At 25.4% G+C, this 16,921-nt stretch overlaps 1 protein-coding gene across 2 annotated transcripts in view; it reads right to left on the reverse strand.

Annotated features, from left to right (window-relative positions):
* LOC129611686 (uridine phosphorylase 1-like) overlaps window positions 1–16,921 on the reverse strand; it is a 65,117-nt gene that overhangs the window by 17,977 nt on the left and 30,219 nt on the right. For both annotated transcript variants that reach the window (XM_055524953.1, XM_055524954.1), the window contains exon 2: window positions 14,333–14,493. In XM_055524953.1, coding sequence (XP_055380928.1) covers window positions 14,333–14,394 — 62 coding nt within the window. In that variant the 5' untranslated portion in view covers window positions 14,395–14,493. The remainder of the gene's footprint in view (window positions 1–14,332; window positions 14,494–16,921) is intronic.

The raw sequence follows: 16,921 nt of genomic DNA on the forward strand, positions 1-16,921 counted from the left end.
ATAGGAAAATTGGAATTTTCTTATTTACATACATACATATGTACATAAAGTTCTTGAAAATCTATGTAACGCAATTGTAAATCGAAGGTACTCGTATACACTCGTATATACTTTGTTAGTCCTTAGGGAAGAATTTTCAAGAAAAGAAAAAGAATTAAGAGAAGATGATGCCGCTGAATTTTAATATGATTTTTTTTTCGTGATAAGGATTTTGTTTATCAACATTTTTTTTTTTTTTGATTGTACATCACGTTGTTATGCTACATATAAAATATTCCATTAAAGAAGTAAAAATAAAAACAAAATTTAATCCTAAATTCAAAACATTGAATGTCAATATAGAAATCTACGTAAGCTAAATTCGGATCAAAGAAATTTTTTCCAAAAATAATCTTGAGAATTGTTTTACAAATTTTTTTTTTCAAAACATTTCATATTATCATTTTGAAGGTTATGAAAGTATGAACTCGAGATACAACATGAACTTTAAGTTTTTAATGAAAGAAAAAATTAAAATATAATTATGTATTACATACAATATAATATAAATATATATATACATACAATATAGAAACGATTATTTAATCTGTATTTACAAACGACTCTCAACAAATTACATTGTACACTTGCAAATTAAGTGAAACAAAGGAAATGAAACGCAGTAAGGGATAAATTAAATTGAAATTAAAATACATGCGGGAGAGATTTTTTTTCGTATTTTGTCCGAAAAAGAAATTATTACACAATATAATGTATTATATAACAAAGATTCTTGTTCTTATTTTAATTTAAAACTGCAGACAATTTTATGAAATAATGGAGTTTTTAAAATTAAAATCTATACTATAAAGAGGCCGATATTCTATAGTTCTACAAATATTATTTATTATTCTAATTTATACATACGTATACCGCAATGAATTTATATAGTTTATTTTTAACATACATATAGCTATTCTTTAATATTAATGAAACAAAATTCAGTAATACTGAAGTATAAATAATGTTATTCACTGAAAAATATTAGGGAACTTATGTAGGAAGTCATAAGTAAAAAGGAAACAAATGCCTCGTTTGTGGCCAAAAAGGAAGCACTGATTCTAACAGAACTTTGTATGACTATACGCTCTTACTGAAGAAAATGATTGTATTTTTTATGTGTCTACCAATTATTATAATATTTAAGCTGTCTAAGGGCTACTTTTGAGACATCCCGAAATTGTAAATCCGTGGTAGTATACATTTTCTTTTATAAGAGAGTATGTATAAATAATAATTTTTATTGACAGCCACATGCTGCGTGTATTTAAGAATAGCTCTTATACAGTGTCTATATATATATAAGGTATAATAATTTACATATTATACAAAATGGTTATTAGGTGTATAAAATTTTCAGTTTTTCATTGATTTTCCACATTTCAAATTATTTTAGTTAATTTATACCCAAGCAGTAAAATATTTTCTTATACGAAAATCTTTTTTTTTACAAAAATACGGCATGAGAATTTTTCAACATTTTGATTATAACCACAACACCTAGCAAACTTTATTAAAAACTGTTGGCAATATTAATAAATAAAATTCAATATAAAATAAAATTTATTCAATTTTTAAAATCAAAAAAAATTTCAGCCCATTCGTTGTAAGATGAAAATTTGTTATTTTTCCCTTGTAATTTATTTATAAAAATTCTTTTGATCTATCATTCATTTTTTGAGCACGAATTTTAAAAATTCTCAACACTTTTCATTTAAGCCTTAAAAACAAATTTCATTAAACATTTTATATTTGATTTTTCACCAAAGGATAAAATTGTGAAAATACTTTTAAAAAATTATTCAAAATTATTTTACTTTACAATTTAAATTTTTATTGAAAAACCTGTTTATCTTCTTAGAAGATTTTGTAATTCCTTCGTTTTAGGTTATTTATTTGTTCCTTGTTTTGAGGGTGTCCCATTTTATGTGCACTTTAAATCATGTCATTTCACCATAGAAACTGATTCAATATTTTATTAAAATTAATTCACACAGGAATTTAAAATTAAATAAGTAATTCTCTTTAATTATAGCACTTTAAAAATAGAATATTACAAGATTAGTCTAGTCTAGTACTGTAAATGATAACAAAATGCAATTACAAGGGATTAAAAATATAAAAAAGTGATAATTGAAAAAAATTTGCAATTTATAAGTTTTTTCTTTTTATAATTTTTTTCTTTATAAATAAAGAATTGATAAAAAATCATTGCAATCGATATTTACTTACATATTCTTAAGAACTTTCGAAAACGGCTATAATAATATTAAGTACAATCAAGAACGGATAAGTGTAACTCTTCGGGGCCTGAAAATTTATTGTACTGGATTTCATAAATTCATCCATGTGTACTCGTTATACTCGTACTTATGTTACTCGTATAATAGTGGTGCCATGTCATCATAGTGGTTGCTCTCTTTCGTTAAGAATTACGTTACGAGATATGGAGTGGAATGCCGAAATTTGAAACTGTTAGCGCTTATGCGGTTTGTGCAAATATCAGTTAAGCACTTATTCGTTCTTGTATTATGTTTGCCGTATTTAGTATACGGCTAAAATAAATATTTAACATAGAAGAACGATTTGATTTTCGGAAAACTATGATATCGGAACTTCACGATTTTTCTAACCATACTCACTCTTTCACACACACTTTAAATTTGAATAAACAAAAGCAAAACTTTCACATTTAAACCTCTTTTTTCTCTGCTAAACATCCAAATTTATGTTAGAACACTTTTAAAATATTTTAAAGAAAAATTGAATGTAGGTGTGTAACTGTGAAAAAAAAAATGCCAACTAATTAAAAATTTAAAATTTTATTAATAAGAAAAAAATAATAAAAAAAAGTGAAAAACAAAACATTTATCGTCACTCTATGTTTTTATTATAAACAACGGTTGGTTAATTAATCTTTCAGGATATTTTTAATTTTATCAAATAAAGATGTTTTATATTTCCTCCACTTATATTTACAAATTTATTAATTAAATAAAAATAAAAATTATATAAGTAGGTTATAAAATATTCAGCTTTAAAATATTTAAAGAATCTTAAAAAAGTGTTATTTGAATGACCTTGAGAACATTTTGTATACAAAAATGTTCTCAAATTTTTCTTTCTTATTTAAATTGCTTTTAAATTATAATTAGAACCCGGTTGTAAAATTTTTTACACTTCATACTACAGTAATTTCGTTCCTCTGAGTCGAAAAAGAGGAAGAGAGTTTATAGAAAAGGAAAAATGAAATGAAATGTTAAATTATTTTTTTTCATTCTTGGTCTTTTGTGCTTTTGTATTTTTGTTTCTGACACTTGACTGTAAACGGGAAATTCAAATGTCAACATCTCAGTGATATTTGCCCGAAAACTGCTTCCAATTCAATTTTGATTAAATTTTGAACGCAACAACCGTCCAAAATGTTATAAGTAATTTCCTAACGTTACGGTTCATATAGTTTACCCAACAATGTTCAGTTAGAAAACTACTATAACAAATTCCAAAACCCTAATAAGTTTTTCCATTTTTATGAATTGAGCTGTATATATACATACAAACCCTTTCTTTAGTTTAGCGTTAAAAAGAACAATTATTTAAAATAATTGAAAAGTTAAATTTTTGGAAAAGTTTTTTAAACAATACCCTATGTTATGAATATTACTATACGTTATAAGAAGGCAAGTGAAAATTATAAGAAATTCCTAGCGGAACTTAAACAAGAAAATCATTTCAAATAAATTTTAATGTATAAAAGGCTTTTATAACATCGTAACCAGAAGGCATAATGATATGTACATAATGTAATATAAAAATTTCTAAACATTGAGGCACACTTTGGTATTCATCTAGAACTTTCTTCGTACAACTTAAATAAATTTAAAAACCCTAAAAAACAACATTAAACAAATTAATTAAAAAATAAAAAAAAAAAAAAACAAAATTAATCGAAAATCTTTAGGTTACTAAAGCGTTCTTTTTCGACTCTGTTATCACATAAACAAACCATTAAACATAAAAAAAAAGTTCTACTCACACAAATGTATAATGTTTTTGTATAGTATTCAATGTACACATTCATACAGGGTACTTGAGACTCAAAGGAATTTCTGAACCAAGATGATCATCAATAGGGCCTCAACGAACAAAATGAAAAGAATGATTTGCATTTTTCGCCCTCTCATTCGAAGCTTGAACTATTATTTTTGGTTCTTCTAGAGACATGCGGTTTCAGGATACTATCTCAAGCGGTGCAAAGTTTTATGCGAGAAATATTAGGTGGCCCTATTTCGGAGTACAGCATCGCCAGACGAAATGAGATGCTAACAAACATCCCAAATTCGGGAGGTGATCGATATTGGAACGACAGAGATGTTATTCTGAATTCTATGTTTTCACGATCGGTTTAGTTGAGTGAGAGTGATATACATGGTAAAGAAGGAAACAATAAAAGGGAAATTTGTCTTGGATTAGTACATAAAATTGTGCGTGAAACACTTTTTATTGAGCACAGTGACAAAGAGACTGTTTTTAGAGGATTTCAACACGTGCTCTGCAAGTGTCCTAGTCTGGTGCAGAGAAGACACTCTTAGGCAGAGTACCGATTTGGTGGTTTGAAGGACTTTTCTGGTGTGTTCGTTGGTGATATGTTGTGATCGTTGATGTATCATTGAAGAGGGCCAATAAACCTCTTATTGACTTAGAGCTGGGTTGCATCGGCAAAGATGTCATTTCCCTCTCTTGCTAACTAATTATTCATGCGTAGTCCTGTTCACCCTGTATAGATGTAATTAGGTATCGAATTATGTATATATTTTTAATTTAAATTTTCCTTTGTACACTTGTATATAACAATATTCTAAAATACGATAAGGAAATTTGTTTTCATTATCAGAAATATTTGAAAATTACTTAAGGCAGTTTTTACTAGTTTCGTTTTCTTTTTTAAGAAAATTAAATTTCAAAGTTTGTTTTAATAATAAGAATGTTTTTTTGTTACGCACATATGTATACATTATCATATAGAATATGCTTGGTACATATATGTGCGTAAAATAAAAGTTTGTACACACATTATAACATAAACGCAATTTTAGTTTAAAGAAAAAATATTAAATTTAAAGCTGGTCGTAAAAAGTACATACCAACAAATAATAACCTTTAATTTATTAATCAGCTGATTAAATTACAATTACACATTCACCTGTACGATAACAAAATATTCAAATTATATTTCAAGCTTTCAATTTAATTGCGAGCGAATTTGTAACTTGTAAACTTCAAAATATCACAGCATATGGTGAATATGTATAATAAGTATTTCAACATGACAATATTTCAACATAACAACAAAATTTTTAACATTTTATTTCAAAATATTGTAAATTTTTGCTGTTTTTTTTTGTTTTCTATTGTGAAATAATTGTTAAATTTGTATTTCATGTAAAACTTTTAAATCGTATAAGAGAACATAAGTGGAACATATATAAGTATAAGTTATTAGAATGTTAAAGCAATGTGTGCTCTAATGTTTGTATTTTTAATTATATTTGTTAAATTTGGAAAATCAAACTATCGCGTAATTAAAAAATTACACAGAATTTATAACTGACAGCAAACAACAAAACGAAATCGAATAAATTTTGCCGTCTCTGCCTTAAATTAGACCAAATGGTAGATTACTTATTGTGTGAATGCGAGGCAGTAGTAGGCTTAGGGGGCTGACTTTATAATTTCAATGGAAGTCTCGCAGCTTGGGCTGACTATAGCTATATATAAATATAGTGTTATTGTAGGGAAGGGATAGGAATCACAAAATGTCTTATGATTTGACGTGAAAAAAGGTATTGTACTCAGAAATAACATATCAACAACGGATTAAAATTTTTGGTATAAGTAAATAAAATAATGAACGATTTAACATAAAACAAAAATCAACTGAATGTTAAAACTGAATCCCCAGCAGTATCAATAATTAAAATGAATTTACAAATTCGGTGCAAAGCGGTGACATATATGTATTAAAATTTATTTTTTTTTTATCAGATACAACGCATATCTTCTTTGTCTTTGCTCCGTTTAACACAGTTCTAACAATTGTTATAGTTAAACATAAAAAAACTTAAAAAAAAAATTTATAATGTTATGATTTATGAAGCGAAGAATACAATACTAAATATTTACCGTATCTAAATCAAAGTCTTATGCATATAACAGTTTGTTTGAAAATTTTATATTATTGAAGAATCGAAATCTTTTATCAAAACATGTTAAAAAAGAAAACAAACACTGTTCAATGGCATTATGAATATTTAAAAAAAAACACATTAATAAAAAAATACAAAAGAAAAATTTGTGTTCTCTCACAAATTTGAAATCAAAAGAATGTTTAACATTCTGATTCTGTATAATATAGTTTGTATCTGCACATATTTCAATATACTCGTAGGTATGTAATTTATTTTCGCTTCAGTTTACACGAATAAATAAATTTTTAATATAGTATACCGAATATAAATTTCAAATGTTGTACATACTTGTATGTAGTTTTCCAAGCTCACCTTAAAATCGTATATACATAAATATTGACATTATAATGTCAAATGCCAAATAAATTTGTACCACCTTTATTCATAATGCTTGTACATTATAATTATTATAATGTATAATGACATGTAAAGTATGCACACACATAAGAGAATAATAATGAAAAAGAAATAAAACAATTGAATTTCATATAAATTAAATGAACTTAAATAACAATAATTGCCACCATAAATATTGCAGAAAGTAAACTAAAAGAAGAAAAAAACAAATAATATTTCTTTCTTGGCACGTTTCCAAAAAAAAATTGTATAATGAGCTTGTTAATTTCATTCTGTCTCTCTCCCTTTGTCTGTGTTTACAATCTTTACGAGAGAAAATTGAAATTTTAAGCACAATTTTTATTGGTCTTTATTGGAAAATAAAGTTTTACGTACCTCGTCCTAAAATAGTACCTCCTTAAAGTTCTAAATATAAAATTTTTACAAATCTATTATAAAAAATCTACAAGCATAATTTTAGTTCCGAAAGCGTAATCAAACTGTTGCGTCTTCTGGTATTGAAGCAGCATGGGTATAACGTTAATAATTACGTTGAAATTAATCGTTATCTTAGAACGATTTTTTTCTCGAATTCGTCTTCTACTTTCTCTCTAACAAGTTACGGACTTCGGCAAATCATTCTATTGAAATTTGAGCTTTATCAAATTTTACAAAAAACAAGTATAATAAACTAGTACTAAATGATTCCGTCAAGATGTTATGGCTTCCGTTATCATTTCTCTGCGCCTTAACCTATGCAATATTTGAATTACATATTAATACGGTATTAGAGAATAATGTAAGAAAATCGTTTAAAAAAATGTTTTTTTCTCGGAAATATGCTATTTTACAAATCATTGGCTGGATCCAAATTTATTCATTTGTAATATTTTGTACACTGCTCTTTTTAATTTTCTTTAATCTCACAACCACCTGCACAATATATTTATGTTCTTTATTCTTATGTTAATTTATTTTTATCCTGTTTCACTTATATATTATAGTATTCTTGATTCATTTTCTGTGCCCCTTATTTAGAAATTATCATTATTTTGTATATAAGGTATAACAAGGTTTCAGTATGCTTATGTTGTACTTTATAAATCCTCATTTAAATACAAGCAAATAATTTAAGTACAATATTATAAAAGTTTCTTAAAATATGCTCAATTAATATTACAAGCTCAATAAATATTCTTGTACTCAATTTAGCATAAATTATTAATAAATAAGAAAAGCCTAATACTGTTAAGTAACGCTTATAATAAAACAAGTTAATTATAAATATACATGAATTAATTTTATTTAAAAATTTAAAGTAAAAATCCTTTCTAATTAAACACAAAATTTAAAAAATTTAATATAATTTTAATATGATTTTTCCTACACGATTCATTAAAAATCAATTAGTTCCCCTGATGGAATAATTAAATTTCAAAATTTCTACTACATACATTCAGTACGGGTGTAATAGCATTATTTTAATTACACATCATCCTTTTTGAAATAATTTTGTTGAAGAAAATGACGTAAAAGTAATTTTTTAAATATTAAAAAACTCATTTCTTAAGAAAAGAATTTCTAATTACTTTTAAGAGTTTTACACATCTAGATAACAAAAGCATAAAATTCTAACTTTTCTTTAATTTCCAAAAAAAAAAATTGTTATTTTATTTCAAAATTTTTTACACGCCAAAGGCTATACTTTAATATTTTCCCAAAAAATTTTGGTTTCTAAAAATACAACATCATATTTACTCAATAATAACAAAAGCCTTTAGACTCCAATGAATTCTAAGCGTATTTGATACTCAAGCAACTGCACTTGAGCTTTTCATATCGATTATTGTTGAAAAAAAAAAAAATATCCCCAACACGTTTTAATAATTTGAAAAGTTAAATTTTTTTTTTTGTACCTTATTATTACTGTTATATAAAGTGGGAACGGTGTTCAAGTTTTATTCACGTTCTTTAATATTTGAAATCTTTAGAAAGAATAAAAATAAAAGTTACATGAAACAAAATATTTCATTTTTATTAACATTCCGTTACAAAGTTTTCGTTCATTACAACAATATACTTTAAAAATCGTTGGTTGTTTCCTTAATGTGCATAAGTAAACAGGCAATTGAACTAACAAATAAAATGAATAGGGAAACAAAAAATTTAAAAATATTTCATGAATTCGGACATAAAGGTATTTAAGTTATTTATATACTTTATTTACGTAAAAGACTGACCCTTAACTGCAATTAATTCTTAACATTTTGTTGTTGAAACCGTGATAGCCAATCACTCACTATTTTTATATAATAAATTTTATTATTGTCAATATAAATGTTTTATGAATTAAGACCAATTTCCCTAACTCATTGTTTATTTTTATTTGTTTACCTTTTAATTGGGCAGTAATCTTCTATAAAAAATTTTATGCTTTTACCGACTGCATTTCGAGTTTTCCTTTTAAAATGCAATTCGGCAAGGTAGGGAAGTGTAAATAAACATTTTTTACCGAGCTGAAATGATTTTATTTAAAATTTATAACTAAATTTACTTTGATTGTATCACGGATTGATCAACTGTTGGGAAATGTCAAGTCTTGGTCAGAGTTTGCATTTTTGCATATACACAGACAAATAACATCAAATTTCCTTGAAATTTAGTATTTAAATTTAGGCTGTTAAAACAATGAAGTAGTAATTTTTTTGTTTTTGGTATATCAGAGTTCGGAAGCAGAACTTTCACTAAAGGCCAATTTTACACTTAAAATGAATATTATGCAATTTGAAAATTTTGTAAATAATAGATGACATTAAACAGCTGCCGAACGCAATGAATATGTGCCTATTGTGAATGTGTGAAAATAAAATGTGAGTATATGACCATCGCGTGTTATTGATTATTTTGTTCTCTTATACTAAATTTACCAATCTCTTTTACCAATTGATAGGCGATAGACTAATGGCTTCTCTTATACTAATAGTACAGTATCTCTAACTAATTCAATATTTCTTCAAAACCGTAGCAATTCTATTATCATAATTGAATGTGACAAATAAAGGAACTTTATATCAAGATTAGATCCGTTTAATTTTTTATTATATGTCTTTATTGTTCGGAACACACCACTTCAAATGAACTTACTAATTACATATACTAAATTATTGATAAATGAGTAATTTATAATTTAATCTAACTACGTTTTTTTTATTTTGATTAGTGATTAGCATAAAAAAATATTTAAATGTTTCGATTAAAGTTCAATAGAGCATGGAAACTTAAAAAAAAAAAATTGTTTTGAAAATTGAAAAGTACGTATTTTAAATAGAAAATTTAGAATAGAAGAAAAAAATGTTGTATTTTGTGATAATTCTGAAATTTCAAGGTTTATTTTATTTTTATTTTTGAATCTATGTATACATTTGTATATATGTATATTCTCCCTATATACAACATATATAATATAATTAATAATTTTAAAAATATCAATTACAAAATTTTTTATATTTATTAAAAATAAAATTATTTTATATGGGTTATTATTAATTTGTAATATTGCACAATTGCAAATTTAATTGATATTTTTTATTTTATAGTATTGGTGTTGATTTTTAATAATTTATTAATGTATGATTGTGTGTACTATTAGAATAATATATCAGAAGAAAAAAACAACTCCGGAAATCAAAATATTTTGAATTATTAAGTTCGCATTTACTGCGTGTAATAACTAAAATATTTATAATAAATGCTGATAATCAATTATACGATCATTTCATTTCTTGTATACGAACATTTTGTTCGAATTTAAAAAATTTTATAATTTAGATTTCTAATGAAAATTTTTTCTTTGTTTATGTAGGAAACATAACGCAATTAATATCATATAAAATATATTTGGTATTGTGTAAGAAATATGTAAACATGTAGGTATAAATGTAAAAATTTTTTGAAAGAGATTAAAAAAAGTCGTGGTCGGACATCAAAAAATATGTAATAGGTTTTAAAATAATAATGCTCGAAATTCAAACTTTTAGCGTAACATTGACAAATTCCTGCCCAAAGCATCTGATCCTCCTGAAGGGTAGAGCGGGACAGTTGCATGGAATATGTATGGCTGTCTCCTCATCGTTCCGGCAGAATCTACATAAAAGGGAGTCCGATTTGCCCAGTTCTAAGAAAAATTCCTTTAAGTAAAGGTGAAAGAAACAGCTTCTCATGATGACATTCTTCAGTAACCTCCGAGCGAAGTTTCAATTCCTTGACAGTTTATAGAACGGGACGGGTCAAACAAGCGGGACCTCAAATCCCCTCCACACCGACCTGTCAGCAATCTCTTTCCCGTGTACCCGCTGTACTACGCCACAGAAATGGGCGTCACTTTGTTTGCTGATGTTAGTTTCACAAGTGCGAGCACACAGCTTCAAACCAGTTTAAATGTGACTCTCATGAGAAGTTTGAATGTAAAAATGTGTCATACATGATAAAAGGATCTAAATATGCATATTTGCATAAAAATTAACGTATTAAGGTGACCGAAAATTACGTTCAATTAATTTGCTATTATATACATAGACATAGTCGAGATTAAATTCTGAATGAAATTCTCTCTTTCACATACAATTGAATATATTATATGTAAATACTTCAAACTAAAACAAAAAAATTTTTTCCTCTTCCTCAATTTGTTCTTAACATTTTATTTCAACATAATAAAACTAGAATGCCTTAAAAAAAAGCACTTCTATCGATCGAAATAAATATTTTTATTAAAGAACCTAAATAAAAGTAAGCTTTCACTAGTGTATCAGTACCATAAGAGCCGGGCCAGTCATACATGCAAAATAAGCCTGCCATGCATGCCTGTCATACATTTGCGATGGGCGGTGGAAATCTGGGGCGCCATTGAAAATTTAAAGAGAAAAACTAAATTTTAAAGAATAAAAATTTTTTCCAATTTTTCTCATGCGTAAAACAGCATCTCTGTACCACTTGTTAATAAAAACAATAGTAAGTGAAACAATCAGATTAAAAATTATTTAAAAATAGAATTTGAATTTTTTGTCATGATGCTGACGATTAAAATACGACGATCGATATGACGATTTTGTAAACATTTAATTTTTTATTGCCAAAACAAAACGGTTAATGTAGTATCTACATACATACATATACGTAACAATAAACTAAATATACAGTAAAACTATTCAAATTTCCTTCAAATAACATTCGTATACAAATTTCAAATATTTTACGTGAATGGCCGCACTAGTATCATGTAGTGGTGGTTCTTTTATGAATTAACTGTATCCGAAATTCAAAACATCAAGTACCTATACACAAACAGTTCTCATCTACATCTGCATAATGCATAATGTACATACATACCTAAAAAATTTAGAGTTTTCCTTGTTATTAATAAGTTAATTCTGCTGTACTTTCAATCTTTATACTTATTTTTTTTATAGTTTTTTAACATTTTTTTACTATAAAAATTTTAAGGGAAGTTCCCATTATAAATATTAAATGCTACATAAATTATATACACATATACCAATATGTACATATTTATGTAAATCATTATTATTAATTAAGATTTTTATAGATAATTGTATAGATCTACGTATATAAATGTAAGTAAGATAAGTGAGATTGAATATTTTCTGAAATCAGCACTTTAATGTGATTTAAAATTCATTTCCTTTTTCTTTCTATTAAAATAAACAAATTGGATTTGCCATAAATGCTTGCAAGTACAAATATTTAATGGGGAAATTCCCTTTTTACTCAACTTTCAATTTAATTAAGATTTTATCATTAATTATTTAAGAATTTCAGCATCTAATTTGTCAATCAAATACATTTCTGTTCCTTCTTCAAATTGTATATGAAAATCACAATAAGTACATACGAGTATAAAATAGATCTTATGTATACATGTGTGCATGTTTTTATTTTCTCAATAGAAAATTACATGTAGCCGCAATTTAATTTTATTTAAGCGTAATTTATTTTAATTTACATACGTTGCATATGAAAACAAACTAGCTATAATTATTATATGTAAATAGCGTTATAGTTTCTTAAAATGACGTAAGAAATTGATGTAATTTCATAATTTATGTAATAAGCTTTTTTCCGCGAAATTTTTATTTAGAAACTCTATAGTAAGTGTTATCAAATAATTATGCATAGATTTTCCAATAAGAAAACATTATCAAATAATAGTCATTTAGTTTTGAATAGAAACGAAATTTTTATCGTTCTAACCAAAAATCGACATGAAATCTAATTAAAATTTTATATTTCAATTAAAAAAAATTATAGAAAAAAAAAACAATGTCTAGATTTCGTAGAATTCTTAGATAAGATAAAAGTTCACACCCACAAAGTTTTAAAGTACACATACTTGAAAATAATCAAAGATAACTTCTATAGGAAATTGTACACCTGAATTAAATCTGTTTTCCTATATATCAATTAGTCACTGCTAGACATATATGTATTTGAACAAAAGGAATTTGAACCTTACTCTATTATAAGTAAATATTGCTCATAAATTGTGCATCATGTACATATGGTAAACGTGCTATAAAGCACTGCTAGAAAATTTTGAAAAAAAAAAACTGAAATTCTAGGTACACAATTTTAGATAAGATTAAAAATAAGAGTTATTCTCAAATAATTGCACAATCGAAGAACAACGAAAAGTTATATTTGAAATTTTATAAATTAGCATTTATTTTATAATATTAAATTGAGTAGACCACTTACTTAGTTTCCTTTTCCTTATATTTGATTGTTTATTCGAAAAACTTTAATTTAACCTTAATTCAAATTATTTTAGACAACTTATACACAGTACATAAAAAATCCATATTATAATTTACAGCCTAAAAATATGCAATACACAAAAATATTGCATATTTCCATCTCATATAAAATACAAATGGGATGGAATTATCCATCCCATTCGTTCAATTTCATATAGGTATTAATGTTACTATACCGAAACCAAAGAATTTAATTAGAATGGAAAATTTAAAATATTCCATAAAAACAAACACAAATTTTGTACTTTATTCTAATTAATTATTTTAATGATATCAAAAATTCACAACTCATAATAAAACCAAATATAATAAATTTTATTAAGAGTAGATTATAAATTTCAAATAAAGATAAAATATGTCATTAAAATTCTCTAATAAAATTTTTAAAAGGTAACAATTAAAATATTCACATATTTTGCAAATTTATTTTATTTAATTTTCAATGAGAATTTTGTACTCATAAATTTCAAATCAACAATGATAATTAAATATTAAATATAGTTCTGCCATTTACTATTATAAGTAAACGGGACCCCGAATTAATATCTCCGTAAAAGGTAAAATTGCGAGCAAAATATTTTTCTTATAATAAATATTTTCCACTATAATAGTGTTTGTGCAAAATTATTAAAGAAAACTCGATTTAATGCACTGTAAACGAGTATATTTCAACGAAATGGATTAAAACTGAGGCTATGATATATTTTAAGTGCTTTCCAAATAAATTATCTTTCAATTAATTTGAACATGTAGAACAAAATGAACAGAAACAAAAATTAATTTGTTCTTACTAATGGCATAATTGGTAATAATTGGTTTGTTTAATAAAAAATAATTACAAACTTAATAACAATTTAAGAATATATGTATACTTACTCGTCTATTTCTTCATCTTCAACTGATAATTTGCAATGATTATTATTCTTTAAAAACGACATTTTTAATTTTTACGGTTTTTATCTTTGTATCCACAAAAATTTTTCTTTAGTAAATTCGTTGCAAAAATAAAAATTTCTTCCAAATTATTCAAATTATTGCTGTAATGAAGAGAGAAAAAGAAAAATAAATTTAAAAATTATTGCGAGAGGAAAAATATTTTTTTAATATTTTTTATAATTTTCCTTGACAAATTGAAATTTTTTCAATTAAATCAATCAATTTATATTCAAAAAATATTGCTTCAATTTAAATGAGTAATTCCAACAAAAGTAAAAGATGTCCCAAAATTCTGAATTTTGCGTCATTTGTGCGGTAAAGTGTTGCGAACCAAACAAAAAAATACAGCGTGGCAGTTCAAGGGTATTAAAATTGGAGGGCTACACTAAAGAACAACACATTTTTATTGTTGAGCAATGTTTCGTAAATAATGCAAGTTTTTCGAACAAAATCATTTTCAGCGTGAGACTCATTTTCATCTTCTTTGTTAATCAGCAAAATTGTCGCATTTGTGATTCAAAAATCCACAGGTGATTGTTGAGAAACAAACAAGAAGGAACATTCTTCTTCGAAAATGCAGCTGGTCAGACAATAATGCTTAATGGTGTTCGCTATCGTGACATGGTAATCCAGTTTTCTGTGCCAAAATGGCAAGACATTGTTGTGGACGGTATATGGTATCAATAAGAAATACGCCATACATCCCGAGAAACAATTAAATTACTACAGCGTCATTTCCTGGTCGTGTAAATTCCCGTTTTGGTATTCAGAAGTGACCGCGCAAATCATGAGATTTAACGCCGTCGGATTTTTTTCTTTGAGGTTTTCTTGAAGTCTAAGGTCTATGTCAAGAAGCCCACAACCATACATAACCCTATACTGTATACTATATAAATCAATAAAACATTTACAATTTTGGGACACCCTTTATCTAGAAGAGAAATTATTGTTTTTATAAAGAAAACACTTTATATGTAATTCAATTGTAATTTTATAAAAATAATTGAAATAAAATAAAATAAAAAAATTTTATAACTGTCTTTTCTATTGAAATTGCAACTATCAATTTTATAAAGTAATGATCTGATTGACATCATTCACGTACAAAATATATGTACATGCAATATAATCAAAGTCTGATACCCGCATACTTATTTAATATCTTCTAATTTTATGCTTTCATTCGTTCAATCAAATAGCATCTATAACATGTATTTTTATCTCAAGTCTGTAATTGTAATCATAAAATAACTATATCAAATATACGTACATATATAATTTAAATAAATTGCATATTATTTTGTTACTGGGAATAAATAAATTGCAATGGGATGACGAAAAAATGGGTAAGATATATTACACGTACGAGATTACATATAATAAATAAAATATGCTCATAGTAAGCAATTTTCTGATTTCTAAACTAAATGGATTACAAAATCAATTTATTTTCTGAAGAAAATTTATGTAATTCCAACCTATGGTATGTGTAAATATTAAAATTGTATGTATGTATGAGACTACGAATCAATTGACATCTACAGTGTAATAGAACTAGCGCATATGTTAAATAAGAAGAAAAAAATAAACAATTCAATTATTTTACATAATGGTTTTTAAAAAAAAAATATGTAAAATACTGTAACATCGTTAAAGGCTCTGCATATTTTTACTCTAATAATAAAATTTATGAATTCAAAACAGTGTACATATACAATGTATTCAAAATGGTTGCCAATTAGCTCAGATTTAATACTATTTTTACACTCTACTGGAATTTCTCTATTTAAGGATTTTGTTACTTCGTTCCAATTGCTGTATCACACTTCAATATGGAAGAACTATTCAATTATAATGATTAATTATGAATATTTTATTCGAATCAAAATAAAAGAGGTCAGTGATTTGAATCACTTGCTCCACGTGTTTGTGTAAAAATTAGTTATTCGTAACACACACTCATTCATTAAAATCAAAATTAATATAACTGTTATACTTAAGTATTAAATTTAAGTCGCTGATTTGATCTTATTGAAGTTGAAATCAATTTCATTTATTTTATAAAATATTCTCTTTGTTTCAGTTCAGTTCAGCTATATTCAGTTTGTTGTGATAACAGTTTGGCAAGCTTTTGCGTACTATATCTAGTGAGTATACTCTGAGAAACATTTTGATCATAATATTTTCATTTCAAAAATAATTCAAAATATTTGCAAAAAGCCAATATAAATTCCAATTTTCAGATTTTTATGAATATTTATTTGTTTTTCATTGAATACACAAAATATTATGCTTGTAACAATGTAAAAATTTCAATGTTTCTATACTCAAATGAAGGTATACTTAAATATTTAAAGTGTTTTATTTTTTTAAAGGTTATGGCAATTTTGAATATTTTATTACCTTAACACTTTAATCATTTTTATATAATTCATAAAAATGTAGATAAAATTCATGTTTTAAAAAATTATTAAAACATTATAATTATTATGTATAAATAAATTTGTAGGTACGTACATAGGAACACAT

This window comes from Condylostylus longicornis, unplaced genomic scaffold, assembly GCF_029603195.1.
Source record: "Condylostylus longicornis isolate FDR11 unplaced genomic scaffold, ASM2960319v2 ptg000055l, whole genome shotgun sequence".
In the NCBI taxonomy this organism is placed as follows: domain Eukaryota; kingdom Metazoa; phylum Arthropoda; class Insecta; order Diptera; family Dolichopodidae; genus Condylostylus; species Condylostylus longicornis.